Genomic DNA, 27,112 nt, shown 5'->3' with positions numbered 1-27,112 from the left:
TGGATTGCCCAGGCTAGCCTCATCTTGACAGATGTCAGAAGCTAAGTAGTACTTGGATGACCACCACCAAGGAAGACTGGGGTTGCTATGCTGAGGAAGGTAATGGCAAACCATCTCTGTTCATCTCTTCTCTTGAAAACCCCATATGGTCTCCATACATCAGCTGTGACTTGACAACACCATTATTGGCTTGATATATTTTCATCCTACACTTTTCTGTGGATCTCGTTAACATTAGCATTGGCCCTTTAATTTGCTTGCTACTATTAATTGCCACTATGGGGTCTCTTGCTACTGGCTGAGCCAATGCATCAAGCCTTTGTAAATAGGAAAAGAAAGACAAGAGTAACCCAGGCATCAAGACAATTCCTTTAAATGTTGGATTACCCACCTTTCAGAAAAAAGTAACTACAAGGTTGTGAGTAGCAACCCAATCTGTGTAACAAGAAACATGAGGTACCTGCAAATGCCATGGTCACACCAGCCATGCCCATTACACATACTTGGGCACTGTTGTCCAATGTAGATGTTGTCTAAAGCCCACTCATCTTGCACTGTGTAATAGCACTGACTCCAACGGAATCGCGTGGCACTGGACCTTAAAAGACAATAAGTATTTGTGCTGTGCCATAATTGTTTTACTTAAAATATTTCTATACTGCCTTTCCAATAATTATTTGAGATGGTTTCCAAAAAGCACAATAGAAATCCATAAAACACAACCATTTGTTAAAACCAGCAGCAAAAAACAAACACTTCCAAGGGAAAATTCGGTAATGCTTTAGCACAAACATCATAAAAACCACATCAACAACACACAATGTAAGCATATAATTATTATGTAAAAGACCATAATAAAAATACCCCATATAAGAATGCCTTCACATAAAAACACTCAACAGACATTTAAAAAATCTACAAAACAGAATCTAGAAAAATCTTAGAGGACCAGCCTCAACCAACTGATATGGTAACTTTTATATAAATCTGCAAGAAAAAACAAAATATTTCAAATCAGAAATAGATAAACTGGTACTGAGCTTATAATACAGGTTTGAATGGAAACTCTTGGTGCAGTCTTAAGCAGAGTTATACCCTTCTAAGCCCTGGGCTCAGAAGGATGAAACTCTGTTTAAGATTGTACTGTTACATACTGCAGAGAACACAGGCATTCAAATGACAATGTAAGAGATAATTGATGTTCTGAATTGAAACAATTTTGGAAACAGGTTGAAAAATTAATGTCACTGAAGAAACCTGCATGGATGTTCCACAAGTTTAAGGTTTTCTTAAAATAGGGTTCTTTCCCCTACTAAATAGCATTCATATGGGTAAGAGGGTACTACTAGTAAATAAAATGGAACTGATTTTTTCCACAATAAAGAGCTATAGCAATAGCTCCACTTAGATGGATTCATACTAACTTTTTGCTATAACTTTTGCAGTTCACATACCAATGGTTATCCCTTTATGTGAAAGGTAACAAGGGCCCTGGTCACACGGGCTGGATATTGTGGGGGGGAGGCATGGCTAATTGCCCCAGAGGAAACTAACGTGTGGCCACCCGAGCACGCGTCGCGGTTGAGGTCCCGTGGTTAGGGGGGAGATGCCGACCAGACGGGTATCCTGCAGCGCGGCACAGAAGCCGCGCCACGCGATCGCACTAGCAATTGCTCTTTGTGCACATGCGCTGTTGGGCGCTGTAGCGCAACCTGCGGAGACGGGCGCCGGATGCCACGTAAGTCCACCGGAAACGCAATCAGACGCCCGCCCTTGGCCCACGGTTTCCGGAAACTAGTACCTCGTAAGTACTAGTTTTTTAATCCGCACCTTCAGAGGGGAGCCACGGGTTCGCCACGGGAGCACTGCGCTTCCCAGATGTTGGGGTGTGATCGCGGGACTCCCATGCCTCTCCCATGGCAACTTTGCTGTGTGACCGGGGCCAAGATATGTTTAATGGTAAAACTACATGTTTGTTTAACACAAGTTCACCATGGGCACTTGTAGCCATAGTGCAACTGCAAGTCTCCAGTAGCAACTCCTAGGTAAAAGTGCAGTTGGAGCCCACTTTGGATCAGGACCCTGGTTCAGGGGGAGAAGGGGCTCCTGCCTTGCCCCTATGCTGGGTTCAGGAGCTGAAACAGCCCAGGGTCTGTGAGAGCCATTATTTGATTGGGCAATTCATCCTTACGTCACCCATTAGTAACTTCAATTGTGTGGACAAAAAGGTTTAAAATATGATTTAAGAACTTAAGGATATCCAATCCACATTAATAAGCCTGGGTCCATATACTGAGAAGCTCCATTGCCCTTAATAGGGTATAATTCGAACAACAAATGTAAATATTGCTATCAACATTGATTACATAATCAGCCTAGAATTAGTAGCAATGGAACCTTTATTGCCTCCAATGTTTTAAAAATGAAATTACATCAAAATGAACTTCTCACCTGGAACGGCAGGGTTTTTTTGCATATCTTCAGTGTCAGTTTTTACAGGAAAACGTCTGAAGTAGACTTAGGTACACAGAATTAATGTACATGGGCAGTTCTCTAGATTTAATGCTTCCTGAACACAGAAAGCACTTACAGGATAATCATAATGGCTATGAATGACTCATTATAGCCTACTGCATCCTTTACTTATACATTAAGGAGTTTCTAACTACTCATTTACCAACAGATCATACACATCCAGTGTGAAGCTTTACTGTTTATTTTGTCAATTATCTGAAGATAACAGGTTATTGATTTCCCATCCTAGAGCTCTTTTTAGAATTGTGTTTTTAGAAGTTGCTGTGGTACACCAAAGGAGAGACGTCTCACTCATCAAGCCGAAAATACCCCAATGAAACCAGAATAGACTAGACGTAGCTTGTATAATTTGTATAATGCAGTGAGGGATATGAAAGATAATTTGTTTGCTTATTAACAATTCAGTCCTAAACAGAGTGACACCGTTCTACACCCATTTACTTCAATGTATTTAGAAAGGCACAACTATGTTTAGGTTGCACTGTAAATGTGATACTTTCTAAAATCTGTTTTGTTTTTGTAGTAGTGAGGGGACTACTTTAAATTGTTTCAATGTTCTAAGTTTCTGACCTGAGTTCTTCATCTTCGCATTCCCATGGGGTTTTTAAAAAAATATGAAACATGAGACACTTTTGTGCCCCTTTCATAGTCAACAACACAGTCAAGGAGGCCAAAATCTCACACAGTAGTTGCAAAATCTAAAAATGCATATTTTGCTGACTTTGCAGTGTGTTCTGTACTTTTGAACACAAAACACACTGCAAAGTCAGCAGAATATGCATCTTTATATTTTGTAAGTACTGTGCGAGATTTTGGCCTTCATGACTGTGTTCTTGACTGTGAAAGAGGGGTACATGATACAGTGAGGACCAGAGCATGATTGGAGGCCATGATGAAGCATATTGTGGAGTTCTGAGTAACAAAATAAGTTTGGGTCTTATGTGGATGGGGGGGTGGGGTGGGAAACTGCTGCAATTTTCAGTTGTTCCATCAGGGTGATTTTAGCACCAGTTCCCAGAATTTACAAAAATAATCTCTCTCCTTCCCCAAAGTCAACCTCTCTCACAGGCGTCATACCTCTACATGACAACACCGTATGAAGATTACCATATTTACAACAGTAACTGACGTTTTTAAAACAGCCTGAGACTAAAAATGAAAGAGTGTTAGCAGCATTCTTAGGAAGAAAAATTTGCTCCCTGTTCATTTGGTGACTTCAGAAAATAAGATGATGTGGCAATATAAAAGTTTTGGAAAACATGAATTATAGTGGTCTATGCGCTTCATTTAGTAATGCTTAAACTTATTTCATGTTGCGTGGTAAAAACACTTGTTTCCATGATAATTCCCCTTCATCTCTCATTTCCTGGTGAGTGAAGTCAATCACAAAAGGAACTATTGTTATGTTGTTGCAGCTTCAAAATCTTAACATGAATTATTCCACGTTTCAAATACATCAACTATTTCAAGCAAACCAGGAATGATGCCTTTTTGATAACCTTTTTGAATACAAGATTTAACACAGGATGGCTGCTTCCATTCAACCTATTAGGAGAACCTAAGAATCAGAGGCTGATTAAATTATATTTGCTACCTTCTGAGTTACTGTTAATTACATTTACTCAATTATACCGCAACTCAGTCATTAGGTGTTGATTTGTTTATGAAGGCAGCAACCGGCAGCTGTTTGTATCTCATTAAGCCTGTTCTTATGTAAATGCCTTCCATAAAAGTGAAATTAATTTTCATCAGTCTCAGAAACGTATAATTCATGTACAATACCGTTCCAAAGAGCAGGTGCAGCTAGCTGATATTTCCACCACAAGTTACTCATACCACATATTTTCAGGAACAGCAGATTTCAGGGAACACTAGGGTCCTCTAAAGCCCTGTGTGCTCAGATGCACTAGATTTACAGCTGCATATGTTGCTGAAAAAACAACATGATGTTCAAGGAAAGACATTCCTTGCTCAAAATTGATTTGATGTGGGGGGAAAATTGGGGAACATTCAGATCCATAGACAAGCAGGCAAATCTCTGCAGTTTATTGAAACATGGGATCTTGTAGGGCCACAGAGATTTTGCATATAGGAACCCCCTAGAATATTTGCTCAGTTTATCACATGGTGAGGGAAGTGTGGGAGGAATGCTGGGAGGAAAACGAAAATTAGAAGCCCAAGTCCTATTGTGGTATTCTTGGGTATAGTAGTGGCCATAACAACAGAGTTGGAAGCACTGCCTGCTGGGAGATGTATTATGATAGGACAGGAAATAGGAAGTAGAAGGAAGTCTGGTCTGGATCTACAGTGACTTACTGAGTGATGCGGAAGTTGTTATGCCTGTTTAAGATCTACAACAAACTTAAATTGTACTCAGTGACTTGATATAAAACCAATCTTTCTCACTCTGGGTAGAATTAAGGTTGTGGAAGATGGGGGGAGACGGGGGGGATGGGGACATGGGAAGTAACTATCAGCAGCAAAGTGACATCACATCCAGGATAATATGGAGTTGCTGTCATGCCTCTCTAGGAATCGCTGGAAACTCTATGGTTAAAACCATAGACATCACTTCTGGGTTTTCCTGGGAAGTGACATCATAACGGTGCCCTGATGGCCATTTAATTTTTTTTCCTTACGCCTCCGCTCCAAGTGGCAAAAAACAGGTAAGGAATTCCCCCATCCCCAGCCAGGGCCTGGCAATCCTGGTATAATAATGAAGCCAAATGTGACCTCAAAAGGTTTCAGATTGTGGGTAATTGTTTATTTCCTAAAAATACACAACAGTTTTTATACATGATACACATCCTAATATCACAGAGTAATTGAAGGAAAGATTAATTGGTGAGATTTGTAATTGGAAGGTGAATGTGAATGATTAACTGAATACAGCAACAAAAGAAGATAGGAAAATGAAAGTAAGCTATCTTCCCTGCAATGGGTAATGCACCATTGTGTGTGGGAACAATAGAGTGATGTGAAATTTCAACTGAAGAAACTCAGAGAGATTTAAAAATTTTATAATATTAAAACCAAGTTCATTCAGATCTGAAGGTAAGCAATAGCATTATGATGAAAGACAGAAGACTAAAGAAGGACCTACTGATCATATGTTCTTTTTCATTTTGGAAGCATGGAAAACTTGTGAAAACTTCTATGGATTAAAATGATCTAGATATACATTAATGGAAATAAATCTACTCACACTATTTTGGTCATTTGAAATGCTAAAAGACATTACAATTATTATTCATTTGCAATATGATCCAGCCAAAGTTAAGTTTCTAATTTCCTTGAGCAATACAAATTTGTAAGACAGCTTTATATAGTCAGTTCTCATTTGGATGAGAGATCAGCAATCAGAAGGTGTACAATGAAAGCATATGGGAAAGGCAGAATCATAGCAGCAGGCCTGCCCCTATATAGTTCAGTAAAGACAACATACATGTACCAACCATATCCATGTATGTTTGTCTGAACAATTCCATGTACAGAGCCTACTCCCGTACACATATGTAGGGTTTGTTCAAACTAATGAACACACATAGGTTGGATGCGGGACCTGCTATCATATCCTGTACCCCTCCTGCCATAACACGTTCACTGCACAAACTTTGCTTGCCTGGGAATAGTGTAAATGTAGACTTATAGTGTCTTTTGTAATAACATGTTTATCAGGTTATCACATCTATCTATATAAAAGAAAGTCCCCTCACCGTAAAATCAACACCAAGGCCAAACCTCTGGACCTAAAACCACGAAATTTGGGGACAGCCCTCCTACCATGACGTAGATGCTCACTAAGAAGAGATTTTTAGAAATTCAACCCCTAAGGGGGTCAAAAGGGGTAAAATGTGCTCCCCCATTGTTTCCTATGTGGCTGCCAGGCTGCTGCCTCCTTGCACCCCCCATTCTCTGATTGGTCAGCTGCAGAGCTCAGTGTTCTAAGGTAAAAAAAACACACAGTTACAGGAGACTGCAGAAAGCTAATGACAGTTGAGGAAATCAGGAATTGCCAACTGTCCGTGAGGTGCAGCAATGCTGCTGGCCCAGCCTCCCTGATGCCTTCAAACATGCTCCCCCCACCTCTTAATCCTGACAGGCAGTGGGTGCAATGTGCTTAAAGCCATCAGGGAGCCTGCCCCAGCAGTAACATCTTAGCGATCCTGCTGGCCCAGCCTCCACAATGGCTTGCAATACCCCCCCCCCTCTACACTGGACAGGCAGCTGCCTGTAAGGTGTAGGAGAGAGGGTGGAATGCTTACAGCCATCAGGGAGGCTTGCTCAGCAGGATTGCCTTAGTGCTGCTGCTGGCCCAGCCTCCATCCTAGCACCTGAGGGCAGAACAACCACTGTGGTCTAGAGACAGGTCCTTCGGTAGAGAGAGAAAAAAGTACGTATGTCTCACTTTCTACAATCTTTCTACAATAAATGTTACCTTTCAAACTTCACATGATCAGTATTATAACTGGATTTACGGAACTTAAATACCGTAGCGAAGCACAGGTATCAGGCTAGTATTATATAGATTAAGCAGGCTGCAAACAAGAAGGTACAAGCTGTGCAGTCCTGGTTATAGATCCACATTCCCACCATTGGAGCCATAAGCATAATTAGAGCAGCTTTTAGTTTTCTTGTCTAAATTTAGACATCCCACTTTACAGGACTCTAGCCTACAATTGAGCTGGTCAAACCAATTTCAGAACTTCTTTTATTGAATAAAGGGCATTCACCATTAATAGACATCAAAGCTAAAAATAGACTGCTAAGACTACTAATGTAGCTGCATCATCAAAGTAATCCAAAGATGGCTTTAAAAGATGGCTGAATCTGTTGTGTCTCTCTCCCACGCCCAACAGTATGCTTTTATTACAAAGAAGGTTTTGTAGTCTTACCATGTTTTCTGAGGTAAAAGGACTGTGACTCTCCGCCACTGTGTATATTCACTGGAATGGTAGATACTTGCTGATGTAAACTCTTGGCAACTAGGCATGCTGGGAAGACATTCCTAAAATAAAACAAATCTATTAGGATTAGTGCAAAGACATAAAAATGAACTTTCATTTTGCTGTTTAACGTACAACTTCTGAAAAGTAGTAGGGCTTTGCAGATAATTAAAGCATGGGAGTGGCCAGGGGTGCAAGCTTTTAGGTGGAAATTAGAGAGCCTATGGTTTACAGCCTGTTGTCTTGATAGATCGCTCCAGTGGATTTCAGCCAAGGTTGCCAACTCCTGGTTGGTAAATTCTTAGAAACTTGGGGTGAAGCCTGGGGAGGGCAGAGTTTGGGGAGGGATCTCAGCAAGGGATGTGGAACCATACAGCCTGCCCTCCAAAGCTGCCTTTTTCTCCAGGCAAACTGATCTCTGTAGTATGAACATAAGTTGTAATTCAGGGACATCTCCAGGCCCACCAGGAGGTTGGCAACCCTAATTCTCGTCCAGCCCAGGATGCTTAGTATGCCTTGTGTCAGGGTTCCCCAACATGGTGTCTGTGGGCATCATGGTGCCCACTGACACCATTCCTGATGCCCGCCAAGGATTCTAGAGAGTGGGTGAGGCCAGGTGGGGCTTTTGCCCAGTAGGGCTTCTGACTGGCTACTGGAGATTCGATTTTACTGTCTTTTTAGGTTCCATGCCAAAGCACTTCTTTTACCCAGGCTTTTAATTAGAGGTTTTATCTTTACAGCTATTTTACGGTCTGCTTCTGGTCTGAAGTCTGTTTTATGTGTAGTTTTATGCTGTTCTTATGACCCTGCACGTTTGCTTTTATATTGATAATTTATTATGCTAATTGTAAAGGGTTTCAAGCAGGACTCTGGAGGTAGATAAAAACCTAAATAAATAAAATCAAGATAAAAACTGAAAACAGCAGACAAATAGCTACCCTCGTCAACTTCAGTCCAGGCCACACATCTGCTGTATACGAATGATCTTTATATGTCTTCTAAAACTCAAAAGAGATTGGGCAATATGTACATCCCAGAAGGAGTTTCAGTCTCTTGCCAGTAAGGCCTTGACATAGATACTCACCCACAATGGGTGTGATCACACAAGCAGTTTGGCCTGACATAGCCACCCCTCCCGTCCGGATCAAATGGCTGTAGTCACACAGCTACATCTGTCAGGTGTTCCCCAAGCACACTCACCCTGTCCTAGGACAACTTGGAGCCGGGTTAAAAAGGCACCACTCACAAGTGGTGTTTTTGGTTCCCCGTGCAATCATTGCACATGGCCAGATGTCTAAACGCTGGGAGCGCATGCAGAACGGACTGGCGGTCTGAACCTGCAGATCCATTCCTCCTGCTAGGAAGGTTTTTTGGGTGATTTTTGCCTATATGCACATGCACACATACGTGCACATATGCATCACATGAGTGCACATGTGAGTGCATGTATTTTGAAAAATGACCAGGCAGCACGCTCTGTAGTTGAGGTGCTGTAGTAATGTGGATGCTTGACCACAAGATGTCTGTGTGGGCAACCCGCAGCTGGGTGTGCTATAACCCCAACACTTTAAACTAGTACAATGAGATGTGGCGCCATATCGCACCAAGCCGCCAGCGTGACCACAGCCAACCTCTGAAGGGAGCAGAAAACAAAGTGAAGATTCTCCATCTGGCCAAAGCATGTAGACAGGTTCATGTTGAAGGAAATGCTCCTTGAGGTACCTAGTTTACATCTTGGAAAATCAATGATGGTCTAAAACTGCAGTCTAGTTTTGAACTTATACATTCCTTCATACATTTGTTGACTCTGAGAGTCAACATCTCCTGGTGATCCTTGGCCCAAAGGACGTCTGCCTAGCCTCGACCAGGGCCAGGACATTTTCTGCCCTGGCCCCCACCTGGTAGATCATGCTCCTTATTGAGATCAGGGTCCTGTGGGATCTTATTCATACCTAGTTACATCAATGGGCTGTATTGTCCCTACAGCAAGCATGGCTATTGATTTTATATGTTTTAATGTGTTTTATTGTATTTATCAAAATGTTGTGACCCGCCCTGAGCCCGTTTATGGGATGGGTGGGATATAAATGTGAAAAATAAAAATAAAAAAATTAAAATTATAGTTCTGATTTAAGAGCATTTCATGCAAGAGTATATAGAGTTCATTCTATTATTTCACAGCGTCCAGTGTTTAGCTTAACCATTGTTTTGTTTCAAAACACAGATTCATGTTTGAACAGCTACAGCTTTATTTCACATCTTCCCTGAGTGAACAAAAACTTACCTCTTGGACCAAATGCCAAGTAAGACCATGGTTAGTAGAGTATTCCAGTTTCACCTGGTTGTCCATGTGAGGGGTGTACTGCTGCCCACAGCCCATCACCAAGTTGAACTGTATCATATATGACGCTCCAATTTGCATAGATTGTGTTTCCACATAGCGCATACTAGAAGCAACTTTGGAATCTCCTGTAAAGCTGAAAGAAAGAGGAGGGAAATAATGATTTCTGCCCATAACAGAATCTGACAAGCAAGGCAAATACAGAACCAAAGGAGGGTAGTACCACCCACTGTTTGTAGTATGATATCTTAAGCTGTGGCGATGGCCTCAACTTCCTGTGACATACTTGTCTTCCCTGGTACCAGAATACAGCAGAGCTAATCAGAGAAAGAGACACCTGTATTCAAGTGCTGACTGAAGGGCACTGGCTAATCCTTGTGCTTCTTCCAAGAAAAACCCGTCTATTTTCCCCCCTCTGCACAGTAGAGCACAAGTGTGGCCTCTTTCAGCTAGTTTTGCTTGCTCTCAGGGTTTCCCCTGAATTTCAAGATTTTATTACCCACTCAGGGTCTTCAGGAGCGAAAAATGCACTCTCTGCATGGGCCAGAAGCAAGGTAACAAGCTAACATCTACACAGCCCATTACTAGCCTACTCTTCCATTGTAAAGCTAAACAACAGTGTTCTTCCAGCCCATATAGACTAGAGTGCCTGGGAGGCTGCCATCAAAGGCAGGCTCAATAAATATGCCTTGAAAATGCACAAGAAGAGGGGAGACAGAACAACAGGATTGAGAACTCTTTTAAAAGTAATCATTAGGCTCTGCCCCTCTCCTCATGAGGCACGATCCCTGAGCTTCCAGGCTTTGCCCTCTGACTCCCAGGGTCGGAGCTTCAGGAGACCTGGTCATTGTAGGTTCAAGTTCAGCTTGGCTTTTGTAGCCAGACTACATATTCTGTTCTTCACGTAGCACATATGAAGTAGCCTTTCACAGGGCTTTTTTGGTAGAAAAAGTCCAGCAGGAACTCATTAGCATAACAGGCCACACCCAGCAGCAGCAACTCATTAGCATATCAGGCCACACCCCTGACAGCACAGCCTATTCACATATTAGGCCACACCCTCATGTTATCTGAAGTGTGGTCATCCAGCCACACCCACCTTTTGCTTCTTATTCTGTTTACCTTGTTTGTTGTCAAAACCCAGGGCTTTTTTTTGTAGCAGGAACTCCTTTGCATGTTAGGCCACACACCCCTAATGTAGCCAATCCTAATGAGTTTCTGCTGCTGGGTGTGGTCTATTATGCTAATGAGTTCCTGCTGGGCGTGGCCAACTTGGGAGCCAGCCGGAACTCCGTTCCTGTGCGTTCCTGCCCAAAAATAGCCCTGGGGCCCTTTCATATGAAGGGCAAGGCTACAGGGAATATCAGTAACAAGGTTGGGATTAGCACTGAAGGGTTCTTTTTCACCTCTCTTCCTAGAGTTTAGCTCTGATCACTCAGCTGGATAGCTTTGTGTCACAAATGTCAACATGTACTTTAGAAGTGTTATTTGTTTATTAATTTTAGTTAATTCGTTTAGACAATGACACTGAAAGCTGACATTAATTTTTTTAAGTATCATTGGCTGGGGGGTTGTTATACATTAGAGGTTTAAGGATGCATCCTTCTAGCCTTTGACCTTTCTTTACTGTCATACGGTTTTATGCCCTAGAGGAATATTCTTTATGCTTTACCATATAAAACAGTTCAATCTTTATGGATCAGCATCCATGAGCTGCCGTGGAGCTGACTATCCACATTCAACTGAATGTTCAGTGTCTAATATTTCCCTTAATAGCTTTTGATCTGAGAATAGGCAGGAGAAAGAGGGAAGACAGCTCCCTCTGTGCTTCCTCCCAGCACACGGAAATCCAGAAATGCATAGAAGGACAGGCCTGTGAGGATTCTTCTGGAAATACTAAATGATGTCCCTTCTCCCGTAGCCATTGTTTCTCTTGCCAAAAAGGATATGGCCAAAACAACCAAGTAACAACCAAGTGGGAAAAAACCCCAGCAAAAAGATCAGTGATCCCCCAACATGGTGCCTGTGGGGCACCCACTGACACGTTTCTCAGTGCCCACTGGCTCTTCCCCCAAAGTATCTCCTCATCAAACCAAAGAACCAATACTGTCTTTCCTCCACCTTGCTGGAGCAGGAGGTGCTTCAGAAGAGCCCAGATGTGTCTGCGGACAACACCCATTCAGTAACAGCTGCCTTCCAGTTAGGAAGAGGCTTGGGTTAGAATTGTTGGAGAAGCAACAGCCTGCTAAGAGTCTAGTTATTGTAAATATTGCTGAAAGAGTAATTTAGACCACTTGTACCCTAGGGGGAGCTGTGATTAGGGTTTATTGAATGTTTTCTCTTGTAGTTCAGCCTATCTCTTGTTATTTCTCTCCCACTACAGCCAAAACCTCTGCATGTGCGTGGCTACAGAGGGAAGGCCTGGAAAGCGAACCCCCCTGGCGACTCCAAGGCAGGTGAGCCAGGGGGGGCCTGGAAGGATTGGGGAGGCATTTAAATGCCTCCCCGTGCCTTCCCCAGCCTGTTTAAACTGCCTTCCCTTCCCTTCAAGGGGGCGCGGGGCACCCGGGCAAGCCAAGGGAAGGCATGAGGTGTGGCCTAATATGCTAATGAGCCACACTGCCAGGGTGTGGTCTAATATGCTAATGAGTTTCTGCTGTTGGGTGTGGCCTATTATGCTAATGAGCTCCTGCTGGGGTTTTTCTACAAAAAAAGCCCTGGTGTTAGTATGTGTTAGTGCTTGTGTTCTGAAGGCCTCTCTGTTGCATTAATGGTCTGCAGTCAGTTATTGACTTTTTGCAAAATCCTGTTGCAGTAAATTCATTGAAAGCAAACTTCAAAGTGTGGATTGGATTTTTTCCTGAACCCTGCCAACAGGTCATGGGCTCAAACCCCAGGATAAATTGCAAAAAAGCTATAATTGTGAGTCAGTAAAAGAAGGGAGGAGCTGCGGTGGCTCAAGTGGTTAAGACGCTGAACTGCAGGCTGTGGAAAGTCAGTAGTTCAGCAGTTCGAGACCCGGGTGCCGCATGATGGGGTGAGCTCCCATCTCTAGTTCCAGCTCCTGCCAACCTAGCAGTTCGAAATTGCAAGTAGATAAATAGGTACCACTTCGGTGGGAAGGTAACAGCGTTCCATATGCCTTGGTGTTTAATCATGCCGGCCACATGACCACGGAAACGTCTTCGGACAGCGCTGGCTCTTCGGCTTTGAAACGGAGATGAGCACCGCATCCCTAGAGTCGGATTCGACTGGGTTTCGAGCAAGGGAACCTTTACCTTTTACTTGCAGTAAATTCATTGAAAGCAAACTCCAAAGCATGGATTGGATTGTTTCCTGAACTCTACCAACAAGAATCTCCTAATGTTTTGTGGCATCTCACAACATTTTGAAATTGGACACAGCCCCCTTGGCAGCCATTTTGTGATTGGTTCCACCTACCTTGTGGCATCCACTTTGTTGTTGTGCCCACTACCTGTTCTTAAAATTCTAAAAGTGCCCAGAAGTTCAGCAAGGTTGGGGATCCCTGATCTAGACAAAAATCATATTGCTATACCTCAAGCAAATACAACAAATGCATCCTTTATTATTACATTCAGTTCTCATTACAACAAACATGATTCTTCCACAAAATTTCATGGTCTTGTTAACCTTGAGTCTACAAACTAGAAACCTTGAGTCTAGAAACCTTGAGTCTAGAAACATATCTGTACCTATTCCACAACAAATATAAAAGAAGACAGGAAACCAAATCGTGGGGGATCGAAATAAGCACACACACAAAAAGCTTGCTGATTAATAATCTGGATCACTCCAATGTATGCCAGCACAATTGTTTTTCTAAAGCTGATGCCTGCACATTCTTCGAAAATGTGAATCTCTCCTTTAATCTCAGTGGTGAAATGCAGTTTCACAAATTACATTCTGACCTGTTATATTCACTGCCTTTACAACAGATGTGGAAGAAAGCACATGCATTATCCTCATATCTTATGATATGCCATTATCCTCATATCTTATGATATGCCAAGATGCGCTTTTTACATAATGGTATTTCTTTGTGGGTTCTTCATATACTCACAGATTGCCTGCAGCCATATATCACTACCATTAAAGGTACGAACTCTACTTCCTTCACCACTTAGTCCTCTACAAATTCTCCAGTGTACCTACTTACTGCTGATTTTTACTGCTGGAGTCCCTACTGTCTCTTTTTGTGTGTGAAGAAACATACGCTCTGAATCAATTTGAACACTGTCAGGAGGTAGCCTAATACATTGCCTGTGACATCAAGGAAGAGCAATCAAATCTTCTCCAGAAACAATGAATCAAAGAGGTCTGTTATATTCTACTGAGATATGGTTTCAACTTGTACATTTAATTAAAAACTGTACGGGCACAGAAACAGTCAACTTCCACAGGTATTCCCAAAGTAATCAGTCTACCTGCAAGTATGCACACTAATTGGTACACATGGGAATGACACCACAGTGAATGCCAGCCAATCATTGTTATTGGTAAGAGTGCAGTGGGATTTTCACAACTGCTGTACTTTCAGATCCTTCTCTTTCAGTAATAATGGAAAGCTATGTGGACACAGATGAATTGCATTAGACAAACTGAGCATGCTAATGGGATAGACAGAACCTAGATTCTCATAGTTGATCTGATGATTCTTCCTGTCAGAAATTGTTTTATTATTGTCTTTGGACATATCTTGTCTGCCCAGCCAAATCTCCACAGACTCTATGAACATATAGGGCATCACTAAAGCAAGAACTGCCCCAATCATATCAGAAGCCAGTAGTTCTCTGCATGGAGCTTCATGTGCTAATCAGAACCACTGTGTGAGGGGGAAACCTGATTTTCCCTTCCATCAGCAGCGGCCATAGATCTACATGCTGATTTTGATGTTACACATAAACACTAGTAGCTGCTTACAGCTGGCATCTGAAGGATGCACAGTAAAGTTGAGGAAGAATGTTGTAGGCCCATTGGATAGTCACATACAAACACTGACAGTCAATTATGCAGGTAGCTCATGGCATTTGTATGTGGAATCTGAAATAATTTCAGATTAAATGTGTGTGTGAAGTGCCGTCCTCTTTCTTCCCTTCTTGTTGGAGCCAGAGGATGCTGAGGCAATGTTCCATGTGGGTGGATGAGGGAGGATCTTCATAACCAACAGCAGCAGTTAAGACAGGCTCCTCCCAGCCGCTTCTCTCTCCCCCCCCCCAATTAAATAGGTGAAAATGTTTGACTAATATGATCAGTTATCCTAGTGAAGTTATACATAGAATGAATCTCATTGTAACAATGCAGTCTAATTTTATATATAAATGTTTATTTTTTATTTGTAAAGTTGCACAGATTCAGTACGAATATATATTTGAAAGGCATTCCTATTGAGCACCATTGACACATGTCTTTATATAGATGTTTAGTCATTAGCTATTTTGTAAGATGCTCTTTCACAAAGAAAAAAGAGAGAAACCTTGAGCAGAGTAAGAAACATTCTTCAAGTTCTTCTTATTGTCTGTTCGTTATCTGCTGTAGATTAATCGAACCACACAGTACATGTTTAGGCATATCAGACTGAGTTTTGTGGTATGAACTTCTATCTAGTCCACTAGTGTCAAACCAAATGTTCAGACGAGGTCAGTGTTCCCTCTAAGCTGAGTTAGTGTGAGCTGGCTCACAGTTTTTTAGCCTCTGGCTCACACATTTTTGTCTTAACTCGGGAAGGAGGGCTCCAAATCGCTCGCTCACAACTTTAATGCCAGTAGCTCACAAAGTAGAATTTTTGCTCACGAGACTCCACAGCTTAGAGGCAGCATTGGATGAGGTACCCATAAACAGAAGGTTAATATGGGAGGGGAAACTGTTGTATCAAAAGCAACATTCTTGTAATTGTCCCTTTCAGTCAGGTATGGGCAATCCACCCAACAGATTTCCAGGCAGGAAAACAACAGCAACAACAACATTTAGGCACTGCATGAAAAGTGAATGTTTTCCTTACTGTATCATGTTTATATAAAGCTTTCGTGTAGGTGTTCCAAGATTTTTATTTATATATTAATATCTTTCTCCATCATGGAAGTCACTGTACAAGGTTCCACAGGGCACTGACTACACCAATAACAGATAAGCATCAGTGAAGTTCCTGTAGCATGTGTCCTCCATCATACTCTGTGATCTTTAGGGTCAATAAGTGACTCCCTACTGAACCAAACAGTTGAGACTCATTTCATCATGGCTCTGTAAAGCCATGGAGACTCTGTTTAACTACGGCAACAATCAAACACCCCTATGCTGTGCTTAGTCTCTCTCCCCCTCTATTAGTGTCTTCTGCTGGCATACCCCTAACAACGGTCACTGGCCCTCCTCCCTGGTTCTGGAGTTGTTTTTATGAGTTTTTATTGAATGACTTTATACTGTTAATGTTGTTTTTAACTTTTTAAAATGTTTTATGTGTGCTCCCTAAGGAACAGTGGAATGGTGCCATTAAAATGGTTTAAATCAATACATAGTTTGTATTTATTTATACCCCACTGTTTCGGTGGGAAGGTAACAGCATTCCATGCGCCTCAGCATTGAGTCATGACCACAGAAACATTTTCGGACAGCGCTGGCTCTTTGGCTTGGAAATGGAGATGAGCACCAGCCCCTAGAGTAGGATTCGACTAGCTTTTGAGCAAGGGAAACCGTTATCTTTACTTTTATCTCCAATGGGGCCCAAAGCAGCTTAGAACATCATATTCCCCTCCTCTATTCTGTCTTTACAGCAACTGTCGTAAGTCAGTCTGTGCTCATTGATAGCAGACGAAGAGCTGCCTGCAACTGGGCCTCAGCCAGTAATGCAACTGGCTGCAGCTAGCTCTGAGCCAGGAGGAGAGCAACAAGAGATCAGGTTACCAGCTGATCAGAAGTCACAGCCTATTTGGTGTAGTGGCCAGTTTGGTGTAGTGGTTAAGTGCGCAGACTCTAATCTGGGAGAACCGGGTTTGATTCCCCACTCCTCCACTTGCACCTGGCTGGATGACCTTGGGCAAGCCATAGTTATGGCACAGCTGTTCTTGAAAAAGAGCAGTTTCTGTCAAGAGCTCTCTCAGCCCCACCTACCTCACAGGGTGTCTGTTGTGGGGAGGGGAAGGGAAAGGAGTTTGTAAGCCGCTCTGAGACACCTTTGGGTAGTGAAGGGCGGGGTATAAATCCAATCTCTTCTTCTTCTTCTTCTTCTACAGCTGAAACCGAGCCAACGCCTTATAGCTCTGAAGCAGTAAACAAGGCTTCAGAAGCCACTGCCAGCCCACTTAGTTCACCCACACCCCTATAGCATGGATGCTGTCAGAAGCGTGCAGAGTTGCAGGAAAGGAGAAGGAGTGCAAGACTCATGGCGTATCATTAGCAGTCAACTGATGAGACGGATGAGTAGTTTCAGGATGACTGCCAAGTAATTGGCTGGGAGTGAGCTTGTTAAGACTTGGCTATAAAATCAGCCAGGAGAAACAGCAGTTTCATGGATGCAACAAGTACATGTTGTTACTGAACCACTGACCTTGCTGTTACTGGACCACTGGAACCTTGACCCTTGGACTGGACCTGACTATCGGCTTTTTTGGAACCCCTGATGCTGGACTGGACTTGGACTTGCTGCCTGAATCCCTTGACCCTAGACTGGGCTTGGCATACCTGCTCTCTGGAACCCCTGACTTTTGGACTGGACCCCGGTGACTATCTGCAACCTTGCCTATAATCTACCCCGCTGAACCCCAGGCTCTGCCTCCTGAGAGGGCTGCACCAGTACAGCAACCCTGTGAAGTAGATTAGACTGAAAGAGAATGACTGGCTCAAAGTGAGCTTCTATGGTAGGATGGACATTCAAATCCAGGTCTCCCAGATCCTAACCTGACCATATTTTAATTAATATAAGTCATTTTGGGAGCCAAGTAAAAATACAGCTACTAAATACATATATACATAAGTAAAACTTTTATATACCTTTCAAAAAATGAACCATAAACCTTACTTTCTTACTATATCTTAACCACTCTAGAATTAAACGGTGACCTGGGTTTTAGCATATTGCCAAATATTATCCTTGGGTATCACATTAATTAATTAATGAAATTAGATTTCTTAACTGCCCTCCTCCACTTGTGTGGGGCTCAGGGTGGTTTACAATTAATTCAGTGCATTACCAAATCAATTAAAACTATAAAAAATTCACTATTAAAAACATTCAAAACATTTAAACAAGACGGCAATGCTAGCATTCAGTCATTGGTGTGTGTGTGTGTGTGTGTGTGCCAGGCAGATGTAAAGAACCATCGCTGCCCTCAGCCAAAGTCCGGGCAGAACGTCTCTGCCTTACATGCCCTGTGAAAATTTAATAAGTCAGACAGGGCATGGATGTCATTCTGCAGAGAGTTCCTGCAGGCTGGGGCCAGGGTGGAAAAGGCCCTGGTCGAGGCCAGCCAGATATCTTAATATAGTAAGTTGCATTAGTTTGGGGCTAATTTACTATATCAAACAGGTCAAAAGAAGAGAAATGTGTCAGTAGGAGAATCTATAATTTGTACCATGAAGTCCTTTATAAATGCTTGGGTTTAAATACTAATCTGGAAGCAGAAAGGGATTTCAGTTTACAAATTTACATTGCAAAGGGAGACCCACCACATAATTAGAGGCTTGAGGGTTTTTTTTTAACTCTCCTGAAATTGTGCATTACGATGACATGGTGTAAAATGATTTATAGCATATTGACTACAGTGCTTCTAATGAAAAAGCAATTGTCAGTGCATTCCCTGGAGAACCCTCCCTTTGCCTTCACAAGCCATGCTCATGGAAAGTCATGAGTTAGAAAATGAGAAGCAAATGGACTCACAGCTGGGAGAAGCCAACAATAATTAATTTAACTACCAGCCATTTGCAGAGGCCTGATATAAGTTAAAAATTTCCCTTGAGAGGTACAAGGTCAGTGAAGGGAAGAGTTTACATATTACGAAGTGCCCGAAGAATGCATATACAGCCCAGTAATTTTCTTTCTGATTCAAGGTAGGAAAGAAATCAACTTGAAGAGCGGGCTGCAGAGCAATTAGCACTGTGATTTCTGTTTGGATTTGTGGAGGGCAGGGAATTCAAAGAGAGGCACAGAAAAACAAAACACAAAGAGAACTTTTACCTTGCCACCAGAGCTAAAAAAATCCACCACCACCCCACACACACACGCATACACAATCTCAACAAAAAACAAAACCACACTTCCCATATACTTATGCTATGCCAATCTAAGGAGACCAGAGGGAAAACAATGGCATTCAAGGCCTTTCATTCCAACTCTTTGATTAAAATGATGCAGTTTGAGCCCAACCATGTTGTTTTAATGAGCAACGAGTACTTTCATTGCCCTTATTAAAGTGGTTAATGCAGTTTCTACAGCGTTATTATCACTGCTGGAGCACATTCTGTGTTGCACTCACAACCAAGTCCACTCCTTTTAATATGAAGGATGATCAGAAAGTCAAATCAGACTTTTCAAAATGTACTTGTTAATAAAAGTCCAGGAGTGCTGGGTCTTGGTGCCCATGGGGGGATTTGTACCACTGCTTACTGCTTGCCCATAATGTCTACCACTGCTGTTTCTCAAAGCAAATTAATCTGCACCTACTCAATCCACAGCAGGATAAAATCTTCACCTGATATGCATGAACCAGCACCTGAAGTCTGATGAAAAAAGATATTACAATATTTTCATTGCGCTCGAAGCATTAAAGACTGAATCACATACCTTTCAACATTATTTGAAGAGACTTCTGGTTTATGGAGCAGCGATGGCAGACGTTCTCCCAGGACTGCGGGGGAACGATCCGCACACCAGTGGGTTGGAGGGGTGCTACCTCAAGTAGCACCCCCACGGAGCCTTTGGGATAGGCTCCAGGCCAGAGGGCTTTTGAGGGGTAGCCTCTTCGATGGCGTAAAGCTGGAGAATTTGAGGCTCCCCTCCACCCTGATGGTCTGGCCGCTGCATGGCCTTCAGGCACAAGCTGGTTTGACCGGGACAAATGCTGGAGATTGAGCGGAACAACGTTGAAGCAAGCGAGGTCAGAGAAATTGACCAACAATGAACATGAGTTCAAAATAAGTGGACGATTGTAAAAAGCAAATTACGCCCCCCCCCCCGTGGGAAAGCGGATCGCAAAGAGGGACACCTCTTATGCGAAAAGACTGATAAACGAGACAAAGGGGGAAGGGGGTGTTGAATGTAATAAGGAAAAACAGCCAGTGTGTTTTCAGAGGCTTACTTGATTGCTGACAGCATGGGAGCAATCTTTAGAGTCGGAGGGAAGCGTCAGAAACTGTAAACAAATCGTAAAAAATGGCTGCCGTGCAAAGAAAGCTGAAAACAAAACCGACTGGCAGCCAGAGCCCAAAACCGGAAAAGAGAGCATATGTCATGAAAATGCTAGCGGATATGCTCAAGCCAGTGATGGAGCAACTCGATGGATTCCTGAGGCAGAGAAGGAGGATCTGAGGAAGATACTTAGCGAGATCATCGCTCCAGCAATAGGCTTAACAGTGGATGAACTGGTAAAAGAGATGGAGACGGCTTATAGGGCTTACTCCAATTACATTAAAAAAATAGCCTGCCTGGAGAAATTGTGGTCAGATTCTCAAGAAGACAGACCAGATATGCTATTTTAAAGGCGACGTCAGCAACTCCACTGAAAATGGGAAAGTTAATCATTAAAACTTTAAAAGACATTCCATTTGAAATTCGTCAAAAGAGGAAAAACTATAAGGACTTAATTTCTTTTCTTCAAACTAATGGAATTTCGTACAGGTGGGCGATCACGGAGGGTGTCATCTTCAAGATCAACGACAAAAGAGAAAAGACTGATTCCACCTTTAAAGCCAAGGAATTTTTGCAACGCCAGTTGGGAACGGAGGAAGATTCCAAAGAGGTAGAAACGAAATCAAATGACTCTGCCACCTCGGGAATGGAGGAGGACTCTGCTGTGGAAACCAGAGCAGAGGCAGCCAGAGTGGCGTATGACTTTAGAGACAGAAAACCAAAGTAAAGGCAGAAGGACTCTGAGAATTGCCTTTTGAAGCAAAGAATAAGAAGATGATCAGAAAGTTCTCTCATAACAACTAACAAAATAACATGTTAACACTGAAGCTGAGACAAACAAGAACTCTACAAGTATATTGTTTTTTTAACACTTATATTACTAACACTTTCACTAACAGGGATAAGATCTCCTCCCCTTGGGGTTTTAGTATAGTGTGGTTACCTTTTCTCCATCCCTAGATGTAGTCCCCTTCCTTCATACTTTCTTTGTAGTTTGTAGTGTATTGCAAAAATAAAAATATCCCTCCGGGGATTTAAAAACAAAACATTATTTGAAGAGATGCACAATATTAACAAACACTAAATTTTCCCCAAGCCCATGAATTAGTAATAGTAGTAGAGAAACCAAATACTAACACAAAATTAAAACACAAACACATTATGAAATAAAACCTTCAAAGGCAATTGAAACATAGCTCAATATAATCTAGTCAACTCCATCCATGTTTCATTATTTTTACATGACATCATTTTGATGCATTTAAATATCTAGGTTACAGAGCGAAAGAAGATATGGCGAAACTGAAATTCATGCAGGCTGGTCCTATGTGTGGTTTGTCAGAAGTACATATTCAGTATATGAACAGGCAAGAGTGTATATGTAGCATTAGTAAAAAAAACCCTAAATGATGGAGAATAAAACATTCAAATGCTATTTTATAACCTCACTATCCACACACCAGATCACTCATTATCCAATAGGATCTCTGTCCCTCATACTACTACTACTACTAAGTACATTTAAGTTGGTATTGACTTATAGAAACACCTCAATGGGTTTTCAATGCAAGAGATGAGCAGAGGTGGTTTCCCATTGTCTTCTTCTGCGTAGCAACCCTCGTCTTCCTTGGTGGTCTCCCATCCAAGTACTAAACAGGGCTGATCCTCCTTAGCTTGCAAGATCTGACAAATTTAGGGTATCCTGGGATATCCTGGTTAGGGCTGGCCAAAATTAAGCACTTAAAAAAACATTTATTTTAAAGGAAGAGAGTTATTTAACTTCCAATTATATCTGGAAGTCTGAGAAGTGCTTAGATATGGCTGGACTGTATTCTTTATTTGGAATTGTTGTTCCCACTTAGTTCCTGCTAAAAACAAGAAACCAAGCAGGTAGAGCAACACAGACAATCTTTTATTAATAGAATTTTAACATGTCTTCTAATCATCTCACTGCTTTAATTTGCATGAATTAATTATTGCAACCGATGAAAATCAGAGCAACTAATTGTTCTTTAATTTACATCTGTGATCAGTTCAGAATATACTTTCAATGTGTTGCAGGTGAAGGAACTGCAAGAGCACAGACTCATCACCAGACCTGAATTACATTGCACAGTGATGTAAAATTTATCCCTCATTATGTACAGGTCAAAGAACATATTGTCATCCATGTCGTGTGCTGGGGGGAACTTAGAAGACAGTCATCTGCAGAAATCAATTAGCTCTTTCCAGCATTCATTAGGATACAAAGATATGCAATCACTCTATAGTGCCCCTCACATAAAGAATTAGTCAGTCACTCTTCCAAAAGCATTTCAACTTGATCATTGGGGCTTATTCCTAAGTACATATGCATAGGATTGCAACTACTTTTTTCTCTCTGAAGACCTTTATCCACAGTACCAGACAAAATCAATTACTTACCAAAGTGTCCAGTCATGGTCACAGTATGGTTGAACATTCCCCAAGTAGAATCCAAGAGACTGAGTGACATCTACCAGGTTGGTGAAGTCCAGGCTAATACTATTGAAAAGAACCGAGGTCATAATAATTTCGTCAATGGCCCACACATCCTCGCCTTGAGAAGAATGATACGGTTGCCACCATCGGAACTGAATGCCGAATTGTCTTGCATCTTCAGGTAATTCCACTGAAATTATTCTTAAAACAACAACAACAACAATACACAGAATAAATGTATTGGAACTCCATGGTAGGGAACTTTTCTGAAATTTCTGCCCATTGTCTCTTGCCATCCTTTATGCCTGTTTCCTTTAATTCTTCAAATCCCTCCTCATTCCCATCCTCTGTTTCTCCTTCAAAGATGCTCTCAGACCCTAAACATGGGCTGACTATGGACAAGGCAGCTACATTTGTTTATAGGTCTGTGAAGCCTTTGATTCAACATCTTCTCTCCAAACTGAGCAATCAAATTTATAGTTGCTATTGTTGCAGTTAATATTATACAAGGTCATCAAAGCAAATGCTACTCTTTGTTGAAAAATAATCTGAAAGCTGTTGAAAAGTGTACAGTCTAAAGGTTAGATAAATAAAAAGGGACATAGTTTAAGAACAGCATTAAAAAGATGAGTGACAAAATGCAGAAAGCAACCTTGTGTACAAAGTTACAAGAAATGGAACGAACTGCTGATTATTCTTGTAGTATAAGCAGAAGGTAGTTGAGACAAATTCCAAATATATCTGGAGATCGGTAAATTATTTTAGTCAGATGAGGCTAGCAGGTCCAGACAGACAGAATCCCACAATCTGCAGGGGAACATATTTACAGTCCAATACAATTGTACATATATTTTATTCTAACTGCCTCAATTTCCACAGGACACTTAAATTACCCTGTTAGGCAAAAAGATTACATGCAGGCCTGTATTGCCTGTGCATTTCTTTCACACCATGTCTGTCCCATGAGCCTATCGCTGTCTTCAAGGCCACTTGATTTCTCCTACCTGCTGTGGCAACAAAACGTCTACTTGACAAACTGTGAAGAAAATTAAGAATAATATCGAATTTCTAAGAGCAATTACAGTACACAGCCACTGGGAGCATACATTAATTGCCATGGCAATGACATCTTCGTGAATGTTCCATAAATCAATCAGACCAGATGTCCAAATGCAACAAACGAACTGAGCTGAGAGGCAGGATAGCATAAAAAACATTTGTCTCCATCAATGTACAATTAAATGTTCGCAAAGGTGTTTTCAGTATATTCATATTAAACCTGTATGTGTGTGTGTCTTTTTCCTTCCAAAAAGTCTGTAATAAACCGGCATGCCAGGGGACTAGAAAAATGTCCATATATTTAACATCATGGCTGTTTTCCTTCTCCCTTTATTTGGGCTTTATGATTACCCAGGGTCCTGTTGCTCTTTGATTTCTCCTGCAAGTGCAAAAATCCTTTGCATTGTCTTTCATAGCAGAAAACAGCACATTAAAAAGTGCTAGCTAAGCTGCGCTCATGAAGCATTATGTATGCATTCAAAGCATTCTGTGATGTCACATTTATTTTTGAAGAAAGAATGTGCTAACTAGTTCAGAAGTCAAATGGTGCAATTGAATTGAGCCTGAAAGGATTAAAACAATAGCTATTCAGCCCAAACAGAGTGGTTCATAAGAAAGTATCAGCAACCATCTGGCCTCTAACATTTTCCAATTCAAGTTGTACCATGAAATATAACTCTATTTAAGACACAGGTCTTAAACATGACAGCAAAATTACTTTTTGACGCAAGTGTCTATGCCAAACTACATCCTGTTCAGTTACTGATGACTTCTGTAATGTTTTAAATCCTTAAGAATGTGAAATGATCAAATCCCAAGTTCAAACACTCTTCTTGGCAAGGAACTCTCTATTCAAGTGACTGTTCTTCTCATGGCCTCAGCCCCACTAGCTGCAGTATGGGGTTAATACCAGTAACCTGTCTCACAGGCCAGTCCTAAGCATTATTGAATCTAACAGAGCCAGTGTGGTATAGTGATCAGAGCATTAGACTAGGATCTGGAAGACCAGGCTTTGAACTCCCACTCTGCCATGGAAGCTTGCTGATTGCAATGTAACCACTTGGATTCCTACTGGTAAGAAAGGCAGGGTACAAAAAGACCTTGGTCTGAGGCCTTCAAGAGCTGGGCTAGAGGGAACAATGGTCTAACTTAGGATAAAGAAGGTTTGGAGGTCAGAAACAGAAAGGATTATTTGCACAAATTGTTCTCCAGGAGTGAGGGACTATGCAAACAGATTTATAAGGCCTTGGGCTGCTTATGAGATAAACAGTTTCACTTGAACAATACATATCAAGAGATGTAGGAAAACATTGTGAAATGGGGAAAAAACTTTGTGGATTTTTCAGGAGATAACAGCAAGATATCCTGTTTATAATGTTCTACTTCAATACTCAAATATATATTATATTGTGTCCCAATTCTTTCTACATGGATTCTTCCATGTGTAGGGGTGTGTGTGTGTGTGTGTGTATACTTCCATGCTAGACCCGTTTCAGTCCAGCTTCTGGCCAGGTCATGGGATGGAGATGGCTCTGGTCGCCCTCACAGACGACCTCTGGTGGCATCTGGATCGAGGCAGCACGTCAGTGCTGTTGGCGGCGTTCGACATGGTCGACCATCAGTTACTGATCCACTGCCTCGCCGACACTGGGATCCAGGGGCTTGCCTTGCAATGGCTCATCTCCTTTCTCCAAGGTCGGGGACAGAGGGTGTTGTTAGGGGAGCAGATGTCCCAGAGGTACCCACTTGTTTGTGGGGTTCCTCAGGGGGCAGTGCTGTCCCCAATGTTATTCAACAACTACATGTGCCCCCTTGCCCAGATTGCCTGGAGGCATGAGCTAGGGTGTCATCAATATGCCAATGACACCCAGCAATATCTGTTATTGGGCGGTCGGTTCAGCTCTGCCCCTGATGACCTGGAGCGGGTGCTTCAGGACGTTGTGGGCTGGCTTAGACTGAGCCGATTGAAATTGAATCCAATGAAGATGGAGGTCCTGTGCCTAGGTCGGAGCGGGTCGGGGGTAGGGATCCCACTACCACCCTTCGATGGGGTGCCATTGGTGCCAGCGCCGAGGGTTAGGAGTTTGGGAGTGCTCCTGGATGCTGCCTTAACAATGGAGGCCCAGGTAGTAACCACTGCCAAGGCAGCCTTTTACAATCTACGGCTGATAAGGCAGTTGGTTCCCTTCCTCGAATGGAACGACCTGGAAACAGTGATCCATGCTATGGTCACCTCAAGATTAGACTACTGCAACACTCTCCACATGGGGCTGCCCTTGTCCCAGATCTGGAAACTGCAGCTAGTGCAAAATGCGGTGGCCAGGCTGCTGATGGGCCTCTCTATAAGGGACCACATCCAGCCTGTGCTGAAGGCACTGCACTGGCTGCCAATAATTTACCAGATCTGTTTCAAGGTGCTGGTGTTGATCTTTAAAGCCCTATATGGTCAGGTGCCTATGTACTTAAGGGACCGCCTTTCCCCATAAGTGCCCCAGAGAGCACTGAGGTCGGGGCTACAAAATCGCCTGGCTCTCCCTGGCCCGAAAGACGCCAGACTGGCTACCACCAGAGCCAGGGCCTTTTTGGTGGCGGTCCCATACTGGTGAAATGAGCTCCCGGAGGACATCAGGGCCCTGCGGGACCTCTTACAGTTCCACAGGGCCTGTAAAATTGAGCTCTTCCACCAGGCTTTCGATTAGGAGCCGCCACCGATGAATTGAATCATCGAAACATCTATGGCCCTTGATATACCACTGGTTATACCAGCAATGGGCCGTCTACTGAAGATCGCCATCATTTGTATTTAGTACTGTATGCTATTTTAACGAATTAATTGCACTTACTGTTTTATGTCATTGTGATTGTTGTACGCCGCTTTGAACCAGCTTGTCTGGCAAGGCGGGATAGAAATTAAAGCAATAAATGAATAAATGAATAAACAAACAAATAAGAAAAACCTTTACATCAGCATCAATCCAAAGTGCAACTTCACTAGCTGAAATATTCTGTTTGAACTGCTCACCTAACAATGATGGACATGGAGCAGCCACTAAAAATGGCAGCCTGTGTTTAGCTCATTCTCTTTAACATTTAGTCAAACTAATATATGTCCTTTTCCTTGTGCTCCCCCATGGCTTCTCCATATCATGGGTTACTGCTGGCAAGGCAGGGCAACAACACATTAAAATCTCATTGAAACATTCTGAAGAGAAAGACCAGGCCAGGCCACCATTTTTAGAATCATAGAGTTGGAAGGGGCCATACAGACCATCTAGTCCAACCCCCTGCCCAATGCAGGACCAGCCTAAAGCCTCTCTGACAAATATTCATCCAGCCTCTTCTTGAAAGTTGTCAGTGAAGGGGAGCTAACCACCTCTCTCTAGGCAGTTGATTTCACCTTTGAACTACTCTGACCGT

General features: G+C 42.4%; 1 protein-coding gene across 1 annotated transcript in view; it reads right to left on the bottom strand.

The window, feature by feature from the left end:
• RELN (reelin) overlaps positions 1-27,112 on the bottom strand; it is a 585,476-nt gene that overhangs the window by 190,273 nt on the left and 368,091 nt on the right. The window contains exons 21-24 of the mRNA XM_015415052.1: positions 22,601-22,837; positions 9,766-9,958; positions 7,431-7,543; positions 461-598 (exon numbers count right to left, since the gene is read on the bottom strand). Coding sequence (XP_015270538.1) covers positions 461-598; positions 7,431-7,543; positions 9,766-9,958; positions 22,601-22,837 — 681 coding nt within the window. The remainder of the gene's footprint in view (positions 1-460; positions 599-7,430; positions 7,544-9,765; positions 9,959-22,600; positions 22,838-27,112) is intronic.

The sequence above is a fragment of the Gekko japonicus genome, unplaced genomic scaffold (genome assembly GCF_001447785.1).
Source record: "Gekko japonicus isolate JY-2015 unplaced genomic scaffold, Gekko_japonicus_V1.1 scaffold5, whole genome shotgun sequence".
In the NCBI taxonomy this organism is placed as follows: domain Eukaryota; kingdom Metazoa; phylum Chordata; class Lepidosauria; order Squamata; family Gekkonidae; genus Gekko; species Gekko japonicus.
Note: the sequence above shows the minus strand (reverse complement) of the source record. Positions and strands in the feature narration are given on the sequence as shown.